Source organism: Hyaena hyaena, unplaced genomic scaffold, assembly GCF_003009895.1.
Source record: "Hyaena hyaena isolate Hyena2069 unplaced genomic scaffold, ASM300989v1 scaffold_123, whole genome shotgun sequence".
NCBI lineage: Eukaryota > Metazoa > Chordata > Mammalia > Carnivora > Hyaenidae > Hyaena > Hyaena hyaena.
Window position 1 is genome coordinate 632,309 of NW_024080756.1, and position 27,443 is coordinate 659,751.

Here is a 27,443-nt window from a genome sequence, read left to right on the forward strand (position 1 = left end):
TCTCCCTCTGTCTCTTTTATTTTCCAGTCCAGAGCACAACCGCCAGAAGAAAACAAAAGGAAGCCAGTTTTGGGGAAACTTGGCAATCTGTTCACAGCAGGAAGGAGAAGGACGAGCAGAAACGGGTTAGAAAGCCCCACCAGTTCCCGCGCCAAATCAGTGTCTCCCAAAGATGTAACCTCTTCCAACCCCCCAGAAAGAGAGAATGAGAAGAGTAAACCTCTGGGCAACCAACCAAGGCAATCCGACACGTGTGAGGAGGGCTCCCCGCAGAAGCCCCAGGGGTCGGAGGAGCGCTCGGACACCTGTGTGCAGGTAGCCCCCCCTGACGCCCAGCTGTCACCCTGCAAGAGCTGCCAGGCGGCGGCGGCGGCTGTGCAGCAGAGCCATGAAAATGATTCACTCCAATTAGAACCTCTGGAGGCAGAGGGAGAGTCCTTCCCAGGTGCCACTGCCGCTGCCAAGCAGCCGCATTCCTCACTGGAGAATTCCTCCAGGCGAGAGAACGCAGAGACGCTGGCCCGCAGTCCGGGGGAGGCAGCCCAGGGTGCGAGGGGTGTGCCGGGGGCCCCCACCGCGGAGAGGCCCGGAGGTGGACTAGGGGAGGCCGCTGACAGAGCCCCCCGTGTGTGTGCCGGCGCGGACTCTCTGGAGCCCCGGGACACGTGCAGCCGCCCCGCCGAGGACGCCTCTGCCCCTCCAGGTGACCCTCCGGCCGAGGGCGAAGGGGACCGCGCTGGCTCCGCGCCGGCAGACGGCGAAGTCGAGACCCGAGACCCGAGGACGACATTGCCGGCCCGGCGAGCGCACCCAGCCAAAGTGCTAACTTTGGACATCTACTTGAGCAAGACTGAGGTGGCCCAGGTGGACGAGCCGGTTGCGATTACGCCGGCGGCAGAAGATTTCGGCGATCCCGACGACATGGAGAAGAGGTCCGGCGGCCGCAGGTCCGGTCGGCGGAGAAGGTCGCAGAAGTCCGCCGACTCCCCCGGCGCCGACGCGGCGCTGCCCGACAGCGCGGGCAGGGACGACGCGGTGTTCGACTACGAGGTGGCGCCAGACGCGGCCACCGAGAACGGCCCGGCGGAAAAGAAAGTGAAATCTCCGCGGGCGGCCCCCGACGGGGGCGTTGCCTCTGCGGCGAGCGCGGAGTCCAAGCCCAGCCCCGGGTCCAGAGCGCAGCTCCGCGGGGAGTTGGAGCGGGGCAAGCAGCCGCCGCCCGCCTCGTCCCCCACCAAGAGGAGGGGCAGGAGCCGGGTCCCCGAGGCCGCGCCCACCTCGCCTGCCGGCGGCCCGCGGGCTCCCGCCAAGGAGGCCCCCCCCAAGAGGGCGCCGGCGTCCGACCCCGCCGCCAAGGGTGCCGCGGGCGACCCCGGGGAGGAGGCGGCCCGGGTCATCCCCCGCGAGCTCACGGTCAAGAGCAGCTCGCTGCTGCCGGAGATCAAGCCCGAGCACAAGAGGGGCCTTCTCTCCAACCACTTCGACGGCCGTGGAGAAGGAAGTCGAAGCAAAGAGCTGGGCAGATCGGCCGGTGGTTCTGACGCCGAGGGCTTGAAGCCCAGGAACCACTTCGGTGTGGGCAGGTCGACGGTGACCACTAAAGTGACCCTGTAAGTAGCCGCGGATTGGGGTCTGGTGGGTGTGGGTCTCGGCACATGTGCTGAGTGGTGTTTCTGGGAGGCTCAGGGTCTTTGCCTTTGGGGAAGAACTCTCTGTGCACTGAATTTCCCCCTCTGTGTTGAAAAGAAGTGACGGGCTAGTTAATGCAGTTTAAGATGGCACTTTGGGAGCCTCCTGGGTTGTCCATTAACTGTTCTGGTAGAAGATTTAAGTGGAATGAATGTAAAAATCTCTTGCGGCTGGATGTTTAGAGAAATAATTGAAGGACTGCTTGGCCTGACGGGAGCTAAATCTTTATTCAAAATATACACCAGCATTCCTGGATAGGGCATTCTTGACGCCTATGCAATGAATTTGAAAGCATGGAACAAACACTCTTATGTTCACTATGACCCAGTAGCTTTGACATGTGTGAGTTTAAGATAATTCACATAACTGTTTCTGGAACTTAGTGCAGCTTAAAAAAATTTTTTTCCCCTAATTCCTCTTTGAATATTCGATTGTTGAGAGGTATTTTTGACCCCAGGTTGAAAAGTAATTCTTAGTTATCGAAATGAAGAAAGGACAATGTTCTTACTGGGATACTTTGTTAAAATGACACATTGGAAGGATCAAGCTCAAACCAGATTGGCTACCTGCTGTTAAATTCATTGTTTGTTTTTCCCCCAAATATTTATTGAGTACCTTCTGTGCATGGTATCGTGTCAGGAACTATGGGGGAAAACTGACACTATGATTCAGAATATTGCCCTTGAGAAGTTTCTGGCCCTCTCTGGCAGGGCAAGACACAGATAAATATCTATATGAGCTGTTGCAACTCATGGAGCTTCTAGCTGTTGGAACTGCTAAGCGGGGTACCCGCTGTAAAGGCTGGGGAGGTGTAAAGCAGGAAGAAAGCACTGTTGGCTTTTTGGAGATGGGCTGCTTCTGCCTTGATGCTAAATGTGATTTGTATAGGTGGATGGAGTAGGGAGGGCTCTCTGTAAAACTCAAGAATCTCCCCTTGCCATACCCTCACTTCCTCACCTCCCCATTCGCACCCATGAAAAATGAGCATCTAAACTGCTCAAGTGTTTCCTACCTTTGCACATTTATTAAAAGAACTGGTGATTTCACAGCATTTTGATTCATAAACGGAATGGGTTTCATTCTATTTGAATTCTTGGATACATAAGCTTTAGAGTAGGAAGTCTGTTTGGTAAACACTTGAGGGACAACCTGCTTAATGAGTAATCCGAGCGACCTCACCAGCTGCCACCCTGGAGACCTTTGATAAAGTCAGCTATTTATTCTGTTACAGCTGTGTCAGAGAAATAACCAGAGTGAATGATGCCCATTATTTGTAGAAGGCCATTGAGACTGACATTCAGACCTCCTGAGTGTGAGCCTTAGGGAAACCTGTGTGGTGTATGTAGCTGTTTAAGGACGCCTTACAGGTCTTCCAATCAGAAAACACCAGTGGAAAAACCAGAAATGTAACACTGCTAAGGAGTAAACAAACCTGGGAAGCGGTCTTATAATGAAACTCTTCAAGTGCTGTTTACTGTACAAGAACTAAACCAAATGTCTTTTTCTCCACGCTGATTATTTTCTACCTAAAACTTTCCCTTTGCCAGGCATTTGGCTCATTTAATTGTGATTTCCACAGGGCCTTGCTCTTGATGGATTGGCAAACTATTGAAATGGGAAATTAATTCCTTCTAGTTTTTTTTTCTCTTTGAAGGATTTTTTTTTTCAGTTTTTTTCCCTCTGATTGTATTTCAAGAAGAGATGTTACTCAGATTATTTTTAAAAACAATTTGCACCTGAAGTATTAAGATTATTTTATATTCTCTGAAAAATGACTATGCAGCAGCATGTTTCTTGATGTTTTTAGAAAATTTACATCTTGAAGTCTCTATCAAGTGGTAAACATTTAGGGGCCCTTGGGTGGCTTAGTCGGTTAAGCATCCGACTTTCGCTTAGGTCATGATCTCGCGGTTCCTGGGTTCGGCCCCGCGTCGGGCTCTGTGCTGAGTGCCAGCTCAGAGCCCGGAGCCTGTTTCAGTCTGTGACTCCCTCTCTCTGACCCTCCCCTGTTCACGCCGTCTCTCTCTTTCTCTCTCCTAGAAATAATAAATAAAAAAATTTAAAATAAAGTGGTAAATGTTTAGATTCTTAATAATGATATGTTTAGAATAAGGAGAATTTTCTTCTGCTAGCCACGGCTTTTTAGACAGCAGATTATTTTCTCCTCTCACATTATAATAAAGGCATTACAACGTGAATTACAGAAGCCTTCCTTTTAATCAGTTTGAGCTAGGTTAATTGTAGTGACTCTTGGTAGCAGAATTTAATAGCACAGAAAGTTTGGTTGTAAAATATATTTTGATCTTGGTGTAAATCTTTAATGTGTAGATGTGTTTCCTGTCCTTAAGATGATTTGTTGGTTAACCTGCAGCATTTTCCATTTACATCAGTACTTTGAAGTTTGACTGTTCTTGAGCTGATTAGTGAGAATTTTTAAATGTATATTTCCTAGTATGCGAACCTCCTTCATTAACTGGTGGCTTCTGTAAGCTCTCCATTTCTAATCCACTGGCTTTAGAATTTAATCTTCAAGACAGTGCTTATAAGTTAATTTTCCTTTAAATTTAAGATTTGGGCTCTCCATGAGGAAGCCTAGCTATCTTATGGAGATATAGGGGAAAGCACTGCCTATGAGAATATAACAAATTTAGTATTTAAATAAAAGTCCTAAAAATAAAGCCCAAATTCTTAATGGCATATTTTAGAAGGACTTCTCAAGTCTTCTCATTTTTTTAAATGTTTATTTGTTTATTTTTGAGAGGGAGTGGGGAAGGGCAGAGAGAGAGGGAGTCAGAGAATCCCAAGCAGACTCCGCTTTGTCAGCACAGAGCCTGATGTGAGGCTGGATCCCACAAACCTGAGATTATGACCTGAGCCAAAATCAAATGTCCAATGCTTAACTGATTGAGCCACACAGTCTTCTCATTTTGTCCCAAAGGTTAAGGGATCTTGCCCAAAGCCATACTGCCTGTTTCTTCAAAAGGCTCCTCCTTCCTGAAGGCCAGTAAATCCATATGGGGGCACCATGAGATTTCAGTGCTTCTCTACTTTGTATCCCCATTATCAAGGTGACCTCCAAAGTATGATTGCTTAATTTTATAGATCTCGTGATAATTCATTAACTTCTCAAATATGTAAAGCTAGAAAGGACCAGATTTGGTCCCTGAGGTCTGGGGAAGCAGGAGTTGAGTAGTCAGGAGCTTGGCATCTGAAACCAGAATACCTGGTTTCAAATTATGACCCCTGTCCCTCACTAGCTGTGTGACTTCTAGCAAAATCCTTACCTTCTCTAGGCTTTAATTTCCTCGTCTTAAAAGAGAATGTATAAAATTGTACATTAGGCAAGCATAGTGTTTCTCAAGTGTGTTAGTGATAGTGGTTCTTCTCTCTTCACTTTATAAACCACTAGACCTGTGGTTTAGACCTTTTTTTGTTTCTAACTTTGGAGTCCACTTTTCTGGGAAAGCTGATATAAAAGTGCTATATGAACCAGATAAGTAGAAATGATTCTGGTTGAAAGGAGTGAGGCTGGCCAGCAGCCCCTTTCCTAAGTCTCTGTGGTCCCCACTGTAGTAATTAAAGAAAACTCCAAGAATTCCTTCAGCCACAACTTGGGTACTGTGGGGTGTGGGGAAGCACTCTGTTCTAAACTATCTAGTTCATTTGTTTTTTCCAGAGGGTTTACTTGAGCAAGCTCACACAGATAATTAGTGTGAGAGCCAGGACCAGAGCTGGCTAATGTCATACAGAGAACATGTTGTTTCTCAGAAAGAAAGCAGTGTGTACATTCAAAGATTTTTGATTTCCATGAGAGGGTAATTAAAACCAGGAAATGTAATAGTTTGTAGAGTGAGGGGAGACTCCCTGTGCCCAAAAAATGATGACAAAACCAACAATTGAGTAATTGAAAGTAAATTATGTACATCCATATGATGAAACTTTTATGCAGACATTATGAAAAACTTCAAATTTTTAGTAACTTAAAAAATGTGAAATATAAAATTAATCTTTTTCTGAAAAATGAGATCTGAAACTGTGAACAGAATAATCCCAATTCTGTTAAAAGTATTTTACTATGCATACAGATTCTGAATTATAACTAAAATGTTAACAGGGAGTTTGAGTGGTAGGATTATGAGTGATTTTTCATTTTTATATTTTCCAAACATTCTGTAGTGAACATACTTATACCATCAGAATAAAGTTATATAAAGGAAGATAAAGGGAATAAAATATCCAAAGAAGTAAATAATGAATATTTTTATAATTTAGCTTTTTGAAATAATGTTTAAAAAGTTTTGGTGAAATGAAAATATTCAATTGATGTTTGAGGAAGTCATTTACGTATTTAAAATAAGGGAGTACGTTAAATATTTAAATTCATTCTAAAGTTCTTCAGGCCCTAAGATGTCCTCGGACTCTACTGTTGAGCACTGTGCTCACATACTAGGCACTTGCTAAATTTGCTAACTTCCTACCTCTCGACTTTCTTAGCTAAATCATAGAGAAGCAAAACATCCCATTAAAAATAATTGATAGTGTGAGTTGCCTGTGTGGCTCAGTTGGTTAAGTCTCTCATGCTTGGTTTTGGCTCAGGTTGTGATCTCATGGTTCGTGAGTTCAAGCCCCGCGTTGGGCTCTGTGCCGACAGTGCAGAGCCTCCTTGGGATTCTCGCTCTCCCCCTCTCCCTCTCCCTCTCCCTCTACTCACCTGTGTCTCTCAAAAATAAACGTAAAAAAAAAAAAAAAGAAAGAAACAGGTGATAGTGTCTTTAGGATTGTTTAAAAATAGTATCATGAGGGGTGCCTGGGTGGCTCAGTTGGTTAAGCGTCCAACTTTGGCTCAGGTCATGATCTTGCGGTCTGTGAGTTCGAGCCCCCCATCGGGTTCTGTGTTGACAGCTCAGAGCCTGGAGCCTGCTTCAGATTCTGTGTCTCCCTCTCTGCTCCTCCCACACTCATGTTCTCTCTTTCTCTCTCTCAAAAACATTAAGAGAAAAAGTATTATGAAAAAATAAGTGTTATATACCAGAAAGATGTTCGTTTTTCATAATAAATGTTTTGTAATAAATTGTTATGTTCACTTTTTAAAACTAGGCCAAATTAACTTAATCTTCCTGCTTTATTTTTGCAGCCCTGCCAAGCCCAAACATGTGGAACTAAATCTTAAAACCCCTAAGAATCCTGACAGTTTGGGAAATGAGCATAATCCATTTAGCCAGCCAGTTCATAAAGGAAACACTGCCAACAAAATCTCCCTGTTTGAAAACAAACGGGCAAACAGTAGTCCAAGACATGCTGACATTCGAAGCGCAAGGAACACTCCTGCTTCTAATAAAACATTTGTTGGGAGGGCAAAGCTGAATTTAGCCAAAAAAGCCAAGGAAATGGAGCAATCTGAAAAGAAAGTAATGCCAAGTAGTCACCAGAATGGTATGCTGGTGAAGGAAACCTCTGCAGAATCCAGAGTTACTGAAGAGGAGATTGTACCAGCAGCCAGGAGCCCCCACACAGGAGGAACGGAAGGTGAGCCCGCTGGGGATCAACCTCTTGGTTCTCCGCTTAACCAGGGTGATAGAGCAGATGTACAAACAGATGCTGGCTGCCCTTCTGAAGCAGCGGTTACTGCTCCGATTCCCGTTAAGGACCACAAGCCCTTAGGAGAGGATGACTCAAAGCCTACAGACAGCAAAAGACTTGTACTTGAAAATATGACTGATCCAGCACAAGTCACTCCCGCCGTTCTTGATACGAAAGATTCACCTCCAACAGCCGGACCAAAGCCCCAGGATACGTTTTCTGACTCACAACCCCCAGCTGAGTCATCTAACAGGCCTTCTCTTTCACAGCCTGCACCCAAAGACACATGTGTTGAAGCTCCCACAAGCAGTTTTCCATGCACTGATCTAGAAGTGTCAGAAAACCATAATGAATGTGTTCTGCCTGTGTCACAAAAGAATGATGAGAAAGTGCCCCCCTCCAAACTTGCAGGAGGAGGAAGTGAGGGGGGAGAAGCAAGCCCTATTTTGTCCACAGAGCACAGCCCGGGAGCCATGGGCGCTGAGGGTCCGTCCAAGGTCCTTGTCCAGGTCCGATCCTTTGTGCTCCCCATGGAAAATACCCAGGATGTAGGCCCCCAGGTCCTCTCAGAGATCTCTGAAGTTAGAGAAGCACAGTTTCCAAGTTGTCACAATGATGAACTTGAAGTGGTTTCTGTTGTAAGCTCTGCTCCCCAGAAAGAGGAAGTTCTGGGCAATGAGAGCACATCACCCAAACACATTCACTGCAAAGAGGAACACGCAGCAAAATCTGGCCCACAAGTTATGCTGCCAGAATCAGAGAAAACTCTGCCTCTCCAGGCTCAGAGTCAGGGTGACAGAAAACCCCTGAAGGCTGAATCCAGCCCCGTCAGCTCCTCTGGGGACAGAAATCATTCAGAAACTCCTCAAAGGCCACATCAGAATGTTGTGAATGGCCAGGACAGCCCTGTCAGCCTTTTGAACGTTTCTGCTGGTAGTGATGATAGTGTATTTGATTCTTCTTCCGATATGGAAAAATTCACTGAAATTATCAAAAAGATGGACAGCGCAGTCTGTGTGCCTCAGAAGAAAAAGAAGTCCAGGGTGCCAAACTCTCCTGCCCCTCATTTTGTCATGCCTCCCATTCACGAGGACAATTTGGAAAAAGTGTTAGATCCCAATGTGTTTACCTTTGGTTTGGGGAAGAAAAAGGAAAGCCAGCCAGAAATGTCACCGGCCTTACAGTTGATGCAGAACCTTGACACAAAATCCAAACTGAGGCCCAAGCGTACGTCCACTGAGCAGAGTATACTCTTCAAGTCCTTGCACGTTCACACTAATGGGAAAGACGAACCTCTGAAGGCTCCAGAAGCCAATGACAAAGAGAATAAAGAGGTTACAAATGGGGGGGTTAAGAGATCTAGGCTAGAAAAAAGTGCACTCTTCTCAAGCATGTTATCTTCTTTACCACATGACAAAATCTTTTCTCCCTCTGTGACATCAGTCAGTACTATGACCACATCTTTTGGTGCTTCTCAGAACAGTTCTCTTTCTCAGTCTTTGCCATTGCTGCCCGGGGCTGAGGGTGCCCCACCCTGCGGTTCAGACAAAGAACAGCTAAACCTTCCACCCAACAGCTTAAAGGTCTTCAACTTCAACACGGCAAATCCATCTCCTTCGGATTTAAAAAGTCCAGGCTACATGGAGAAATACCTGCAGAAAGAGGAAGCCAAAGAAGATCTGGGCTCACGAGGCAATCAACACTTTCCAGAAATGAAAATTTCTGAATTTTCTAAACTGAAGAACAGCAATGATCTGGAAAAGGCTAATCATGTTGAAAGTGTTCTTAAGTCGAACTTGCCAAACTATGGAAATAGCGACACAGACTTCATGGGTCTTTTCAAATCTGGCCGGTTTGACCCAAGCCTGTCTTTTTCTGCAATGTCATTATCAGATCCAACCGTAAGTAGCAACATATTACTATTTATTGGGGGTGTTTATAAAATGAGAGGAGAGAGGGATGATGAGCAATTCATGTTCTTTTAAATGTGTATGCATGTGAATGAGAGTTTTCTATTCATTTATCACATTGAAAACCTATGTGTACAGAGACTGCTAGGGACCAAGAAGAGGGTACTTGGATTCTGACCTCAAGGTATTAGTACTGTAGCAGGGAAAATGAGCCATAAATATTTTAAGGCTAATGAATTTATGTGTATTCTGAAAGGTATAGGTAAGGTACCATGAGAGTTCAGAGACAGGCAAGATGTTCTCTCTTACCTGGTTCTGCATAACAATGTTCAGTGCTGTACTTAGAATTTTGAAGATTTGTAAAGCTGTCTCATTTATTGAGAAAAGCCCCACCAAGAAATCTTCTTCCTTCTCTTGCGATGTAAGATTCACTCTTTCTTCCCGTAAGTAGCAATACATGATTATCCCATGTAATCCAGGAAGTAATTTCTCTTTATTTTCAAGTTTCACCAAGGACACATTTCTTCCTACAAAGCTGTGGAGGCATAAAAAATTTTGGTCTGCCTTGCATCTTTCCTTTAATATGACAGAGAGGGCAGCAAAATAGGATTTTGAGGAACGATTGTGATTCCTCCATCTACTTTTACCTGATTTCCAGAAGTTGTTTTATTTACTGAGTTTTTGGTGCAAATGTTTCTTTCTGTTACCTAGCTTAATACCCAAGTAGAGGGAAGACCATGAGCGAGGAAGGCAGAATGTAAGTTTTAGAAGGCAGCTGTGCTAGCCCTGAAACTGGACCTCTGTGTTCCCGCTGCCCGCCCTGTGAACTAGGCTATTTGGCACATTGTAGACCATCAGGCAGCCAGTTAATCCTGATCCTTTGCCCCCTTCCTCGTCTTACAGGGAGTACAGCATATTTCTGTTTGCTGGGTGGCCTGTCATAGAATATACTTTTGGAAGCTCTTTCAGAATATATGGTTGGATGTCCCATAGATGTTCAGGTCCCTCCTTTCAAAAATTTTCAAACTTTTTGGTCTTAGGACACTTTCCTATTTAAAAATCATTGAGGACCTCAAGGGCATTTGGGTGGCTCAGTCAGTTAAGCGATCAACTTCAGCTCAGGTCATGATCTTGCCGTCTGTGGGTTCGAGGCCTACGTCGGGCTCTGTGCTGACAGCTCAGAGGCTGGAGTCTGCTTCGGATTCTGTGTCTCCCTCTCTCTCTGCCTCTCCCCTGCTCATGCTCCATCTGTCTCTCTCAAAAATAAATACACATTTTTTAATTAAAAAAATTAAAAAAATAAATTATTAAGGACTCCAAAGAGCTTTTGTTGATATGAGTTATGCTTACTGGAATTTATTATATTAGAAATTAAATCCTGCCATTTGCATCAATGTGGATGGAACGGGAGGGTATTATGCTAAGTGAAATAAGAGAAAGAGAGATAATCCTGTTTTCACTCATATGTGGAAGTTGAGAAACTTAACAGAAGACCATAGAGGAAGGGAAGGGGAAAAAATAGTTTCAAACAGATGAGGGAGGCAAATCATAAGAGACTCTTAAATACAGAGAACAACTTGAGGGTTGATGGGGGTTGCATAGGGGAGAGGGGAAAATGAGTGATGGGCATTGAAGAGGGCATTTGTTGGGATGAGCACTGGGTGTTGTGTGTGGACAGTGAATCATGAGAATCTACCCCCAAAACCCAGGGCACACTGTATGTTAGCCAAATTGACAATAAATTATTTATATATATATATATATATATATATATATAAAAGAAATTAACACTAAGAAAAGTTTAAGTCATAAGTACACACAGGCACCTTCTATTAGCAATTATGCCATCACATGTCCTGGACCATCTGGAAAATACTACTATGCTCTTGTAAGAGAAAGAAACTGAAAAAGAAAAATCCCCCCTTCTTATTATGAGAACACTTTTGATCTCATGACTCATGATCTCAATGACTTCCTGAAAAGTTCTTGGGGGTCCTACACGGGTCCCAGGACCATGCTTTGAGAACCACTGCTATAAACAGACAAAACTGAATCAGCGCATAGCACTCAGACATCGTAAAATTTTTAAGTATTTCTCTGAAGTACAAAATTTCCACTGGTCTACTCCCATTCATTCCAGCTTTATTTTCGCTTTTTAATCATTCTTCAATCACTTCTCTTATTTGACAGCAGTCTGGTGAATCTGACAACAGCATACAGTTTCCCTTTGGAATCTCTTGAAAAATCATGCCAAATCTAGCAAAAAGGAGAAGCAAACAAAGTGCTGTATACTTTCTCTAGGTCTTTTTATGATTAAAATTTTTTATTTTTTGTTTTTCCCTAGGTCTTGGGCTTTGTTTACTCTATAACTATTCTGTCTTTATTGTCTTACCTGAATTTTGTTTTAGATTGCAGGTCTTTTCTTCAGGTTATCTACTTCATGTGTGTTTGTGTGTGTGTGTGTGTTTGTGTGTGTGTGTGTGTGTGTGTGTGTGTGTGTGTGTGTGTGCCATTTTGATTTCTAATAATGCTCTCCCAAGGCCTTCTTGTGGTCTTTGGCATGCTCTCCTATGCCATGGTGAAAGAGTGATCAGATCAAAGGCAGTCCTTACAATAAGCATCCTGGTCAGCATTGAAAGTAGTTCATGTTTTATAATATTTTTTCATGTGTAATTACTATTTTTATTATGCACTTCTGGTTTTACTGGTCTTGTCAGATGGTCTTGAAAATGACTGAGAGTTGGGGTGCCTGGGTGGCTTAGTCGGTTAAGCATCTGACTTTCTCTTAGGTCATGATCTCGCGGTTCGTGGGTTCGAGCCCCGCGTCGGGCTCTGTGCTGACTGCCAGCTCAGAGCCTGGAGACTGTTTCAGAGTCTGTATCTCCCTCTCTCTCTGACCCTCCCCTGCTCACACTGTCTCTCTCTCTCTCCTAGAAATAAATAAAAAAAGAAAAAAAAGAAAATGACTGAGAGCCATAAAAAATGTATTTTGTCCATCAAAAAGGGAGGATTAAGTATACTCTGTGTAATATACTTTGTGGTGTATACCATAACCCCCCTTTTATGTAGACAGATACTTGTTATGTGATAAGATGTTACTGTGAAAAGATAGTATTTATAGATTCAGAAAAGGTATGTATATAAGCACTTGCAGCTTATTGATGCAGCTTCTTCTAGATACATGATTAATACTTTATAATTTCTCTTGAAATTATACAGAGATTGTTTGAATTATTTCTTAGCTGAATTATTATTCCGTGGACTGATATAAGGTCTGGATCTTGGGCCCTGAATTTTCTAGATTGGTAGAAATATTCTAAGCATTTAAATGAGAAATTGAAATGGCACGTTCAGTTAGAGGAGAAAAAGATCTCTTAATTTAATAATGTAGACTCAAAGAGTGCTTTAATACAGCTTTGGGACAGATCAAGGTGGATTATCTCAAAACTGATAAATTGTGAGGCAAAGATATGATTTTACTTAAAGGATCATGGGTGGAGAAACTCTGAGAACCGCTACACAAAGTTTAATTTCTTGTGTTTTTGTTCATCTGATTACAGACACTTAGAGGAAGTGTTCCTAATAAAATCAATCCCCGACCTGGAAAGGTAAGATGATGTTCCGTTTCTAGTCTAGATTTTACTTTAGTCTGATAACGTTCAATCCTGTGTGGCCACTCTCCTTTTCCTGTAGGTAGTGATCTACAGGGAGCCAGATGTCTCTGAGGAGTGCATTGAAGTTTTTGGTGACATCAAGGATTGTAGCTCTTGGAGCCTCTCCCCGGTGGTAGTCGTCAAGGTCGTCAGAGGATGGTAAGAAGGGCATTTTGGGTTACTGATGTAGAGGGTTTGTGTTTTACATTTTTAATTACCTTTTTGGTCTTCAGTACTTATTTAAAATTATGCCTTTAGCAATGTAAAGCTCAGAAAATACTAGTCTTGGTAGTGAAAGAAATTCATATGTAAGAAATTACGGTTTTTAACCACATTTCTGATTTATAGAGGCCGTGCCTTTTTACGTACAGCTTTCTTTTCCCGTATATCCCCATAGCACACTGCCTGGGACTAGTGCACATCTGAGTCCACACTAACACTTCTGATTTGTGACTTTTCAGTGACGTTGGTAAGAATTGCAGTAGTCCTGTTGGTAGAATATTAAATATGCTATAAGAAAAGACATTTTGGAAAACTAACCTAAAATTTATTTTTCAACTTCTTAGCAAAATGTGGTTTTGATTAAAGGAACTGATGAAAAAATTATTTACCAGCTTGATGGCTTCTAGGAAATACACAGGAAGTTAAATTAAGAAAAGACATTTTTCATAAATCACTTCTCTGGCATAAATACTTAATCTTTGGTACCTATCTATAAACTAGTTTGAAATATGGTTGGGCTTTAGACAGTTGTGGTCTAAAAAATTAGTACGCTTTTTGTTTTCTCTTTGATCAAATATGCAAAGACATCTTCCTATTAGGTTTTAGGTGTCTTAGTATTTTTCTATATATTCAATTTATTCATTGCAAAAATCCAATTAGCTTTGGTCTTAAATTTGACAACTAAAAATAAAGATAAATTTTGTTTTAAGTAGGATAGTGATCTTTTTTTTTTTTTTAACTTTTGTTGGCTTTCTAAAAGTATAAGCATCTAAGAGCAGCACTGTCCTATAGCAACGTGAGATTTTATTTAGTGTTTGGATGTTTGTTGTTCAGAAGGATAGTTTATTTTTTTATTTATTTAATGTTTTATTTATTTCTGAGACAGAGAGAGACAGCGTGAGCAGGGGAGGGTCAGAGAGAGAGAGGAAGACGCAGAATCTGAAACAGTCTCCGGGCTCTGAGCTGTCAGCTCGAGCGGGGCTCAAACCCATGAACCATGAGATCATGACCTGAGCCGAAGTCAGACGCTTAACCAACTGAGCCACCCAGGTGCCCAGGAAGGATAGTTTAAAAATGGTTTCCGTTAACACGCATATAGTACTTTGTATCAACATATCTATTGATATGGCTTTAAAATATCCCTCTAAGAGGAGTATCTTCTACATGTAGAAGGAGAAAAAATCATTATAAGAAAAGTTGATTTATCTGATGTGTTCCCATTTACACCTGTTTGCTAACTGACAATTCTATAGAACATTGGTGCCTCTACAGTGTTTGTATTGATAGTCAAAAGATTTTTTAGATCCTGATACAGTTTTTGGATTATCAGAGGCTTAATTATGCCCAACAAGTTTAGTTTTAGGGAGAGTTTATACATTTTAACTGGCGGACAGTTGCACAAAGTATATATGATAATTGGTCACAGTATATATTATGAGAGAGAGAAGAAAAGAGAAGGAGAGGGAGAGAAGAGGGGGAATGGGGGGAGAGGCTATTAGCTAGAATATCTGAGTTATCAAAACCTCCCTCACCAAGACTAGCTAATAGTTTTGCTGTGTTTTATTCTTAGTTGGATTTTGTATGAGAAACCAAATTTTGAAGGGCACTCCATTCCCTTAGAAGAAGGAGAATTGGAACTTTCTGGTCTCTGGTGTGTAGAAGATATTTTGGAAGGAAACGAGGAAACCGAGTCGGCTAAACCTGTGGCAATTGGTTCACTCAGACATGTGGTCCAGGTAGGTTATGGGAAGACCAGAATCCACTGATTCAGCCAATATTTATCTGTCTATTTATTTATTTATTTTAACATTTATTCATTTTTGAGAGATAGAGACAGAGCGTGAGTGGGGGAGGAGCAGAAGAGAAGGAGATACAGAATCTGAAGCAGGCTCCAGGCTCTGAGCTATCAGCACAGAGTTCAACACAGGGCTTGAACTCACTAACTGTGAGATCATGACCAGAGTGAGCCACCCAGGTGCCCCGGTTGCTCTGTGAGTTCTGATTACTTTGAGTGGCTTATAGGAATTCTATTTTGGAAAAATAAATAATCTCCAAATAATTCAGTTGGTAATTCAACTCTGGGGTTCATGTGGGTTTAAGAACAGTAGGTACTTGAGGTCACTTTAGGGGCTGGGTAAAATGTCTTGGTTCCTTATCTGTTGGTGAGGAAGTTGTATCTGTCTATCTTTGTGCCTCTTGGAATTTGATCATTCTTTACCTTTTAAAAATGTGATTAATTGGGGCGCCTGGGTGGCTTAGTCGGTTAAGCGTCCGACTTTCGCTTAGGTCATGATCTCGTGGTTCGTGGGTTCGAGCCCCGCGTCGGGCTCTGTGCTGACTGCCAGCTCAGAGCCTGGAGCCTGTTTCAGAGTCTGTCACTCCCTCTCTCTCTCTGACCCTCCCCTGCTCACGCTGTTTCTCTCTCTCTCCTAGAAATAAATAAAACATTTAAAAAAAAAATAAAATAAAAAAAAATAAAAATAAAAATGTGATTAATGGTATCTTCCAAGTAGAAAATTAAAACCCCATTTTTGTAACAGAGATGGGCGTTGGGGTGCAGTAGGGAGATAAGGAATGTTATAAAATGAGAATGAGTAAGAATGAGTAACAGCTTTTGGCACAGGAAAATATCACTGGTTTCTTAGTCAACATTTCTGAGTGACTTGAATGATCATTGGAATTCTGATTTGTCTTTTAATAGTTTTAAGTACATAGTGTGATAAACCTTAAAGAAGACATTGAGGAACCCCATTTTATTTTATTTTATTTATTTATTTTCTTAAATAGTTTATCATCAAGTTGGTTTCCATATAACACCCAGTGCTCATCCCCACAAGTGCCCTCCTCCATGCCCATCACCCCCCTTCCCCTCTCCCCCACCCCCATCAGCCCTCAGTTCCCAGCATTCAAGAGTCTCTCATGGTTTGCCTCTCTCCCTCTCCCCAACTATTTTTCCCCTTCTTCTCCCTCATGGTCCTCCATTAAGTTCCTCTGCCTGACTTATTTGCTCAGCATAACACCTTCAAGTTCCATCCATGTTACTACAAATGGCCAGATTTCATTCTTTCTCATTGCCATGTAGTATTCCATTGTATAAATATACCACATCTTCTTGATCCATTCATCAGCTGATGGACACTTAGGCTCTTTCCATGTTTTGGCTATTGTTGAGAGTGCTGCTATGAACATTGGGGTACATGTGCCCCATGCATCAGTACTCCTGTATCCCTTGGGTAAATTCCTAGCAGTGCTACTACTGGGTCATAGGGGAGTTCTATTGTTAATTTTTTGAGGAACCTCCATACTGTTTTCCAGAGGGGCTGCACCATTTTACATTCCCACCAACAGTGTAGGAGGGTGCCCATCTCTCCACATCCTCGCCAGCATCTATAGTCTCCTGATTTGAGGAACCCCATTTTAAAATGTTATAGTCAGGGGTGCCTGGGTGGCTCAGTCGGTTGACCTGTCTGATTTCTGCTTAGGTCATGATCTCACAGTCTGTGAGTTTCATCCCCTCATTGGGCTCTGTGCTGACAACTGAGAGCCTGGAGCCTACTTCGGATTCTTTGTCTTCCTCTTTCTCTGCTCCTCCCCCGCTCATACCCTGTCTCTCTCTCAAAAAGAAATATTTTAAAAATTAAAAAAAAAAATGTTACAGCCAATGGGATAATTCACCTACAATTTTTATTTATTGTTCAAATAATATTGGTAATAAAGCAATGTTCCAATCTATCACCCCAACCCCACTATCGTGAAATATTCTCTCTTGGTCTAAATTCTCTGCTCCATCTTGGCCATATTCCATTTTCTGTAGTTATAATCATGATACAGGTACAATGCTGTTTTCCTTTTTTCACTTAAAACTGTGGTTGTCAATCCTTTTTCTCTCTCCATATCATTTTCCTGAAGATCACACTCCCTTTGGTGTCATCTCCCAGTGAGGTGCAGCAGTGTCAGAATCTGTTGGGTGAGGGGGTTCAGGTGCTCTCAGGAAGGGGAGGGTATGGGCAGTGAAGCATGTTGGTAAAGAGGCACCTCCCGTTTTGCCTGGTAAGAACCAACTTAATGCTTTTCATGTGACTTGCTACATGGTTTGAGGTTTCCATGAAATGATGTACCATCATTTATTTTACCTTCTTTCTGTGGAACTTGGTTGTTTTTAGTTTTTTACTATTTTAAATAATGCTGTATGAACATTTTTGTGCATTTAATAATTTCCGAATTTCAGATTTATTTAATTAGGGTGAATTTTTCTGAATGGTGTCATGTTAAAGGGTAGGACGCTTATGACTCCTGATACGTTATGATTTTTTTTTTTTTTTTTTTTTACAGATTGTGGTTGCTTAAAACATGAACATAAGTCACTATATATTTAACAGTGTCACCTTTTTAGTTCATTAAATTTGTTCCTTTTGGTAATGTTTAAGAGAGCCTCCCCTGAACCAACCTAAGTGTCATTTCTTCTGTAACTCAGTTCAGCTAGCTCAACAAGATTAGAGTTCAATAAATGTTTGATTAGCACTTAGGCACTCAGCCAGGAGAGGCCTTTTGAAGTGTGTTTGCTGGGCAGGACATGGAACATTGACCACAGTCATAAATGTGTACCTTTGCTTTAACAACTTAGACCAAACCAACATCATAGAGCTTTGGTCATAGTCAAGGAGAGTTACCATAGGGGGTTTGTTCTTAGGCACAAAACAGCAGTTCAGGAAGGCTCCAAATGCAGCCCCTCTGTCAACTATAGAACCTCTGGACTTGGATGGTCACTTCTGAGGAGAGCAACTAAAACTGCTGTCACCCAAGAAAGCCAAGCATTGTTTTCACTGAGGATGAGAGAAATAAATATGTTCCAGAACATTTATGGGGATCTTTGCTTGAATGTAATGCTGAGGTATATGGCTAAAGCAATATGGCTGCCCCAAAAGATCACATATTAAGTCATGGGTGAAAACACAGAAGGGATGAATGGCAGGTGCTCTCTGAAATGTATGTGTATATTTAAAGTTTATTTTAATTACTAAAAAAGAATGATGAACTTATTGTAGAGTTAAGTACACAATGTAAGTATTATATATGTATATATTTTTTTCTTCCTTCAGGATTACAGAGTTAGTCAGATTGACTTATTTACTGAACCAGAAGGGTTAGGACTCCTAAATTCCTACTTTGATGACACTGAAGAGATGCAGGGGTTTGGTATCATGCAGAAGACTTGTTCCATTAAAGTACATTGGGGCACGTAAGTATTTTATTTCAAATGCAATTTTAATGAAGCTTTTTTTGTGAGTGTACTCCTGGAAAGACTTGTTACTCTCTGATTTGGTGTCTTGTTAAGTAATGATTGACTAAAAGGGTTTTTTTTCAGAAGGCACATAAAATTCTGATTTTTTTTTTTTTGTACCTGTGTTACTATGATTCAGTTCTCTTCTAAACAATAACAATTTCTTGGAGGAAGTGCCGGGGAGGAAAAAACTGCGTTTTTAACGTTGGGATTTCCTTATCACAGAGGAACCTGATTCATTCTGAGCTGAGTAACAGATTTTTACTTTCATGGTAATTCAGAGGAGGTAATTCAAAGCATGTGTTCCTGATGTTTCAGGAGAGATGGAGGCCAGCACACATGGTACTTTACTTCCTTGAACATTTGCACACAATGCTGCCCAGAGCCCCTAAGAGGTTGGTTTCACAAATTGCAGGAAACTACAAGAGTGTTTTGAAGGATGTGAGGAATACCTCACGTGTGGGGAATTAGGACAGAAAGTACAGCCGGCAGTCCTGAGTATCGTAGTCTCTGAAGCGGAGCCAACAGCCCAGGGCATGGGAAAGACCTCTACTGAGATGCAAGGAAAACACGCTGAAGCTTCTTTATATTTCATTCATTCATTTTGATGTTCTTTTATTTTATTTTTGAGAGAGAAAAAGAAAGCCAGCAGGGGAGAGGCAGAGAGAGAGGGAAAGAGAGAATCCCAAGCAGGCTTCATAATGTCAGTGCAGAGCCTGACATGGGGCTTGAACCCACAGTCTGTGAGCCCATGACCTGAGCTGAAATTAAGAGTCAGACCTTAACTGACTGAGACATCCAGGTGCTGTATGTTTCATTTAAAATCTCCTCCTTTTAAGATTTTATTTTTATATATGTTTTCTGTTCATAATATATATAATTTATATTCATGTATATATATATATATATATAAGACTCAAAAGTTTTTGTCAATGGCATATGCAAAAGACAATACCTGTGTAATGTGTCAGATAGAAAATACCGTAAGAAACATGAATCAGAGGAACATTGGTAATGGTGTTTTAGAAGATGGTCAGGAAAGGTCTCTGGTGACATTTTAAGGAAGTGAGGGAGTCAACCCTGGAGATGTATGATGGGGGAGGCTCTGGGGGTGTGTCCCAGGCAGGAAGCTGTTTCAGAGCCCTGCTGGGTGTGTTTGGGGAACTACTGAGGAGGTTAAGGTGGCTGGAGAAGAATGAGCTAGGAGGACTGGGATGGGAGAGGCCTCATGTCATATCTGGTCTTGGGAGGGATTTTAGATTACTCTAGGTGACAAGGGTGATCATTTTCATTTAACTTGTGCTTTAGAAAGCTCACTCTAGCTACTCTGTAGAAAATAGACTGTAAAGACGCAAGAGCGTTGGGGTGCTTGTGTGGCTCAGTCAGTTAAGCATCCGACTCTCGATTTTAGCTCAAGTTCTGTGTCGGGCTCTGCACTCAGTGCAGAGCCTGCTTAAGATTCTTTCTCTCCTTCTGTCTCTGCCCCTACCCCTCTTGTGCATGCACTGGAGCTCTCTCTTTTGGTCTCTCTCAAATGAAAAAAATAAAAAGAGACAAGAGTGGAAACAAAAACCACTTAGGAGGCAATTGCAATTATATAGGCAAGAGGTTTTGGTGGCTTACTGCTGGTGAGAAGTGTCAGATTCTGGATACATTTTTGTTGTAGAACTGTCAGCATTTATGGACAGATTGTTTGTGGGGTGTGAAGGGCTGAGAAATATCTAGGGTTTGAGACTCCAGCATTTATTGGGATGGAGAAACCATGAGTTCATTTGTAGAAAGGTGAAGTTGGTCATGCCAACAGTACATTCAAGTAAGAGGACAGGAAGGTGACTGGATATGGGGAACTGGGGTTCCAAAGGGAGGCTGGAGATAGAAATTCAGGAGTCCTCAGCACGGAGAAGGTACTTCATTCATGCACTGGATAGATCTCAAAGGGAATAGAGAAGCCACCTGAGCCCCGGGCATGTTTATATTTAGTTATTGGGAAGAAAAGGAGGAAGCTAAACAAAAGAAAAGGTCTTCATCTCTTGCTGCCTTTAATTTTTTTTTATATCAAAGAGATCTGTATATCTTTTTTTCTCAAAGTATTAATGTTAAATTGAGAACTACCACTTTCCTTAGAGAAGAATGAAACAGGCGTCTGCCGTAGTATTTTAATCTCTAGTCTGGACGTTTTCAGGACTCAGGCTTGGGCTCTGTTGGAGCATAACGAGTGACATCTAAGTAATGTCTCCTGCTTTACAGTAGGTTTAACTTGTCTCACAGTGGGGAGTCCCAAACCGGCTGTAGCATCCAGTTTATGATGGCTGTGTGGCGACAGACCTCTTTTTTCTGGGTGTTCTTTTCTGTTGCCGTTAGCATAATAGAAAGCTCTTTTGGATGTCAGTTCAAAGTTGGGGTCATTGAACTTGGTTGTCTGGCTTTGGAACAGGTCATTAGTACTTTTACAGATCTCCAAGGGGAGTCTTGATGGGTTGGGAGAATTCAACTGATAATAAGTACCTAAGCTCATTTTGCTTCTATTGATGCATCAGTCCCCTGAGCTAGTATAAGAGAAGTCTTTGCTTTTGAGGGACTTTAGATTCCATTAGGAGATTTATTCCAGACCCTGTTTACCGTGAGTTAAACTCTTCTACGCCTACACAAAATGAGGGTATTGCTTGTCAAATTCTTATTTGGGAAAATGAATACTTTTTAAACTCTTATTTCAGATTCTGCTGAGTATAATTTTTTTTAAACCTTTGTTTTAATACCTGGCTAATGCTAGTGCCCATCTCCCAGAGGTGAGAGTATATCTTCTTGGTGGGGGTTACATTTCTTTTGGGGAGGTATATTTCTAATAAAAACAGAATTTCAGAACTTTATCAGGAGCATAAAGAGCATGTGTTCCACAATTATTGTTTAACTCAGGAAGACTGGCTTTAGTCATTTCCTCAAGGTTAGGAATAATTTTTAGCATAACAGGCACTAAAATGCTGGTATTCTGAAGTCACGGCACAGTTTTTAATAGCCAGATACATTTTGATGAATTTTATTATGAAATATTTGCTGCATACAGAAGATGTGTATGTGTGAATTATGAAGCCTGGTACTAAGGCTGATCCCTGTGTGCCCACCACCCACTTAGCATGATGCCCACCTGCCGTCCCTAGCACTGCATGGCACCCACCTGACTCCACCACACACATAAGCTCACTCTGGAATTTTGTGTTTTTCTCATACCCTCATTTTACAATTTTACCCTGTAGCATCAGTCCCTGCAGTATTTTAGGTCCACTGTCATAGACAATATGCCACAATCTAGTTTTGTCTCTGAGTGTTTCCTCATAGCATTTAACTTGCGCTGTACTGCCTGAGTTTTCTGTACAGTAGGGGTTGAGTCTAGAGGTATGGTCAGATGCAGATTAGGAAAGGATCCTTCAGCTAGGTGGTGCCACATCTGCATGTTGCCTCACAAAAGGGGGCATATGCTACCCAGCTTCCCATGAACGATGCCGAGTTTGTCTGGTTAGATGGGTGCCTGCTACAACTCTACCCTGTAAAGGGACATTTTCCTCTTTAAGAGCCATTGCTCACCCTCTTTAGAATAATCTCAAATTCAGCACATTCATATATAATCTTTTGAGTTTCCAGTTGGTTTCTGTAAATAGCCAACATTCATATGTAGCTATGTCTGGAGAATAAGACTTAGGACAGTTCATGGAATCAAGCCCTGTGTCAAGCTCACCCTGAGCATGGAGCCTGCTTAATATTTTTCTCTCTCTCTCATTCTCAAATTAAATAAACTTAAAAAAAAAAAAAAAAAGAACAGGTGAGCAAGAGAAGACCAATTTTTTTTAATTAAAAAATTTTTTTCTAATGTTTGTTTATTTTTAAGAGAGAGAGAGAGACAGTGTCTGAGCAGGGGAAGGGAAGAGAGAGAGGGAGATACAGAATCTGAAGCAGGCTCCAAGCTGTCAGCACAGAGCCTGATGCAGGGTTCAAACCCATGAACGGCGAGATCATGACCTGAGCCAAAGTCAGATGCTCAACCGACTGAGGCACCCAGGTACCCCAAAAAGACTAATTTTTCTTGTGTGGTGAAAGGGTATTTTCTTTTTTTAAGGGCATTTCTAAAGGAATAATTACACACATGTTTTTAATCAATACATACATAGCCATTGTAAACATACAAATGGATATTGTTGACATAATGTTTATTTTTTTTAAAAACGGTCATACTTTATAGTTATACTATTTGTTTATAATGTAGATAAAAGCTCATTACCTAAGTGCATGGGAAAATAAGAGTGCCTTTAGAAACTGAAATAACACTGACACTGCCTGAAGATAGTTTCCCCTTCTCCTGATGGCCTCATGAATAATGTATCTTGTTGGAATAGAATTTAGGAAAAATGAATCATGTATGAGTGTATGAGTTTTCAGATTTTAAAGTCTGCCCAACATTCATAAGTGTGGGTTTGAGTTTCTCAACAGGCCCTTCGTGCTCACTGAGGAAGTTTTTTTAAGTGTATCCGTTTGTTTTCCATATTTTTTGACAAATTCCCCTTTACCCAAAATTACCCTCTTTCTATAAATCACATGCTTCAAGAAAAGTGAAATGTTTAGTATCAAATGAATAAAATCCCTCAACTCCATCTACAGAAGGAACGACTTCATGAAAGGGGGACCATGGTCAGCAGTATTTCAGGATCTCACCATCACTTGTTGAGCCATCCATCCATAGAGTTTACAGAAAATTGCCCCAATTCACTTGGGAGGAGTCTGACTTCAATGCCCTTGGCTCATTAGCCTAAATACTAAATAGCACCATTTCTGATGAACCACCATTATTTAGTTAGGGCTTAAAATCAGTGTGTGGTATGTGTGGGCAAGGTTTGACATCTAAAAAATACGTAATGCATCCTTACTTGTCATGCTTCAAATGTAGGGAGCTTTAAAAGACCCCAGTCTTAGCCTCTGTTTTCTTAAGGGTTAGGGTCCTTGCAGTGCTATTTTTTTTTTTAAAAGAAAAGGCTTTTTTCCACTTTATTTTTTATTGTAACAATTTTTGTACAAAAAAGTCCCCAAGAAATTGTAAGTGAATAACCTGAGTGAATTTTCAAAGTATAAACACCGTGTAAAAAAAAAAATCCCATAGATCAAGAAATAGAACATCACCGGTACTTCTGAAGTCCCCTTACCCCCAGTATAACTACTATCCTGACTTCTAACAATATGGATTAATTTTCATCTTCACGCATGCACTGCTAAGTCTGTCAACGTGCGTGCGTGCGTGCGTGTGTGTGTGTGTGTGTGTGTGTTGACAGATCTTCAATAGGGTTTTGATTGTAAAGCCCTGTATAATTAGTGAGTCTAGAGAAGTTACTAATTTATCCAAGGGAATCTTTAACAAAACCCATCATCTAAAATGTGCCTTGGGCCAAAAGAAAGCAAAGGGGGTGAATCGGGCCCATTTTGCTGGTAAAAGATTTTATTTACAGCCATTCTCTTCTTGGTACGGTGTTCTGGAGTACGTAGAATATCCCATCCAGGACTCTGTTAGTGAGACTAACAAAGATTAGGAGAGGATTAGTGATCACCAAGAATTCTGTATTTGTGTAGAAGGGGGTCTATTACTCTCTTATGTAAAAGTTACTTCTCTACAACCTCATCTTCCTAGAACCCTCCCAGGGACTAAGCAAGTGATAAGGCTGCACAGTCTTTAGGGGCAGTTCTAACAGGCATGGTTTTCTGGTTTCCTGGTTCCTAGCACATTAGGGGAGGGTGGGGCTGCACTGGTTCCCTGACCGCAGTAGAAGTGACAGCTGACAAGCCTGATAAGAGGGTGTGGTATCGAAAAGCCATAAAAATCAGATTCAAGAACTCAAAAAGCTTTTGGGCCTGGGAACAAACAGCCTTACAGGCCTTCAGAGCCCTCAGGGTACCAATGTGCACTGTCCTGCTCACAGAAATGATCCTGAGTCATTGTAGAAAGCATAAATTATGTGCACTTTCTGGAATGAGAAAAATTGCTACCAAAAAATGACTAGGAGCCTGGTTTGGATCAACCCTGCATCTGGTACTTGTAGCTGAATGGCTCTGGACACTTTACTTCACCTCATCTGTAAAATGGAGACAGGAGTGTTCCTTCCTCATAGCATCGTTATACGGATTGGATGATGTTCCAGGTGGCATTGCTTGTAAACTCTAGGTAGATGTTACCTGCTGTTAGTTTTGAGCACTGTGACAAATGCGTCGGTGGAACATCTGATTCTTTGGTTATAAATGAGATATTGCCGTTTATTTTTTTATTTTTTTTTAATTTTTTAACATTTATTTATTTTTGAGAGACTGAGACCAAGTGTTAGCAGGGGAGGAGCAGAGAGAGAGGGAGACACAAAATCCTAAGGAGGCTCTAGGCTCTGAGCTGTCAGCACAGAGCCCAACACAGGGTTTGAACTCATGGACCAGACCGTGAGATCATGACCTGAACTGAGGTCGGACGTTTAACCGACTGAGCCACTCAGGCACCTAGACGTGTTGCCTTTTAAAACAAAGCTTGGGTTTCCCATATAGCACCCCCCCAAATATATATAGTGCTATAAAATCACTGCTTTTATTACTTGAAGTGATAGAGACAGACCTGCACTGAAGAAATTCATAATATAAATTAAAGTAAGTGGACAAAACCACCAAGAGACCGGTAAAAGATCAAGAAGGGGCGCATATAATGGCCTACTCCTCCTTGAATCTAACATTGCTCTCCTATCTGAGTGGAACTGTACATGGTCCAGACACACATCGTCCCGTTCTTTTCCTTTCTTCTCACTGGGGTCCTGTGTGCCACTGAAATAAATGACGAGTCCTCTCTTTTCTTCCTTGGTACTTGTTCAGGTGGCTGATTTATGAAGAGCCTGGATTTCAGGGTGTGCCTTTTATCCTGGAACCTGGCGAATACCCTGACTTATCCTTCTGGGATACAGAAGAAGCGTACATTGGATCCATGCGGCCTCTGAAAATGGTAAAAATCCAACAAAATGTTCTTGGAGTTCGTGATTCTTTGTCAGCCTGACATTGATACTTCATAGGCTGTGACTTTGAAGCAATAAACAGACTTCTAAAAGCGCAAATCTGTAGTAGAGGGAACCTATTGCTAAAAAGAAATAATAGGATAACCTGCTGGTTGGTTGCTATAGATGAAAAAAATGTGGATAAGCCCATGTTCTTTGCCTTCAAGGTATTCTTAGCCATGCAGAGCTACAGGCGTGCGTACAAGGCTTCAACCCAGGGTAGGTTTCAGAAGTGAAGAAAGTGAAGAACTAAACCTTTGTGGATAAACAGGAAGGACAGATGAAATCCAACTTGTGGGTGACGTGACAGAGAAAGGGGATAAATAGGAGAGCTTTGTGCTAAATCAAGTTGGGTCTTAACAACCAAGCAGGACTGCGTCTGATGGAGATGTCAGAGGATGCTCTGCATGAGCCAGGGCGGGAGCTGGGGGAGAGCAGAGCCTGTTGTAGCCACCAGAGGCTAGGCTTGGTGGCAATTTGGGGCCCCGGGGCTGGATGTCTGAACCTTGTCCTCCAAAGCATCTGCCTTAGAAAGGAGCCTGTGCTGCCTCCTCTCCCCCTTATATTTGACTTGTTCTTTTGGTCTCATCTGCTAGACCCTACACCTTTCGAGGATCCAGGCTGCACCTGTCTTGCCCCCCCATGTGGGATATGGTGGGTGCTGCGTTGCTAGTGGGCACTCACCGACTACCCGTGGGAGTGGGGGCTCTTGTTACGAACATGTTTTTGAAGCTGAACTTTGTGGTCATCTTCTAGAGTCAGTTTGAAGCAAATTAGGAAGCCATGAAGATCATTTTTATCTTAATTTTACCTCTCCTGCCAAAGCCTGTGGTTTAATTACCTCATGTTTGTTGGTCTTAATGCAAAACTCATTTGCATTATAAGTGCTTTTTCATTATAAATGATTTGTAAGATTCACTTTCAAAGAACAAAGTTTAGTTTTGTGAAACAGTTGTCACAGGCTTTGAAGCCTGTTTTAAAGCATTTACAAAACTGTCAAGTTTATGGCATTGGAAAAAGATACTTTTGAAGAGAATGTTTACAGCATTCTCCCCCTCCCCCCTTATCCACAGGGGATACCTTTCAAGACCCCTCCCTGGTGGATGCCTGAAGCCATGGATAGTACCAGACCCTATATAAACTATGTCTTTTTCCTATATGTGTATGGTGAAGTTTAACTTGTAAATTATAATTTATATAAGTTATACATATAGTTTATAATCTAAATATCAATGATAACTTATAAATTAGACACAGTAACTAATTTAATATTATTAGCAGTAAATAATAATAAAATAGAACAAGTGTGGTAATATACTGCAACAAAGGTTATGTGAGTGTGGGCTCTCTCTCAAAATATCTTACTGTACTATGATCACACTTCTGGTGATCAGGCTCAATGATACAGTGCCTGTTTGATGGATGAGATGAAGTGAGGTGAGTGATATAGGTGGCATTGTGACACAGTATGTCAGGAAGAAGATCATCTGCTTCTAGACCTTGACTGACTGAGGATATCAAACTGTGGAAAGTGAAAATGTAGATAACTGGGGACTACTTACTGCATTCGGGTTTAGTGATAAAATCAGCAACATTCCTTTATAATTGCAGTTTATTTGGTGCATTTGAGCATCTTTCGCTGCACTTTTAAAAAAGCTGTCCTAGGGGTGCCTGGGTGGTTCAGTCCATTAAGCTCCAACTTTGGCTCAGGTCATGATCTCATGGTTCGTGAGTCTGAGCCCTGCATCAGGCTCAGAGCCTGGAGCCTGCTTCGAATTCTGTGACTCCCTCTCTCTCTGCCCCTCCTCTACTTGTGCTCTGTCTGTCTGTCTCTCTCTCAAAAATAAATAAACATTAAAAAAGAATTCTTTTTATAATGATGTCCTAGGAGTGTCTGGGTGGCTTAGTCGGTTAAGTGTCTGACTTGGGCTCAGGTCATGATCTCATGGTTTGTGAATTCAAGCCCTGCATCAGGCTCTGCATTCACAGTGCAGGATCCCTGCTTGGGATTCTCTCTCTCTCCCTCTCTCACCCTCTCTCTCCCTCTCTCTCT

General features: G+C 41.9%; 1 protein-coding gene across 1 annotated transcript in view; it reads left to right on the forward strand.

Moving 5' to 3' along the window:
• Positions 1-615: 615 nt before the first annotated feature.
• The window catches only part of CRYBG1 (crystallin beta-gamma domain containing 1), a 52,270-nt gene continuing 25,442 nt past the window's right edge, over positions 616-27,443 (forward strand). The window contains exons 1-7 of the mRNA XM_039237395.1: positions 616-1,610; positions 6,824-9,170; positions 12,740-12,787; positions 12,873-12,991; positions 14,625-14,790; positions 18,154-18,293; positions 25,215-25,341. Coding sequence (XP_039093326.1) covers positions 922-1,610; positions 6,824-9,170; positions 12,740-12,787; positions 12,873-12,991; positions 14,625-14,790; positions 18,154-18,293; positions 25,215-25,341 — 3,636 coding nt within the window. The 5' untranslated portion in view covers positions 616-921. The remainder of the gene's footprint in view (positions 1,611-6,823; positions 9,171-12,739; positions 12,788-12,872; positions 12,992-14,624; positions 14,791-18,153; positions 18,294-25,214; positions 25,342-27,443) is intronic.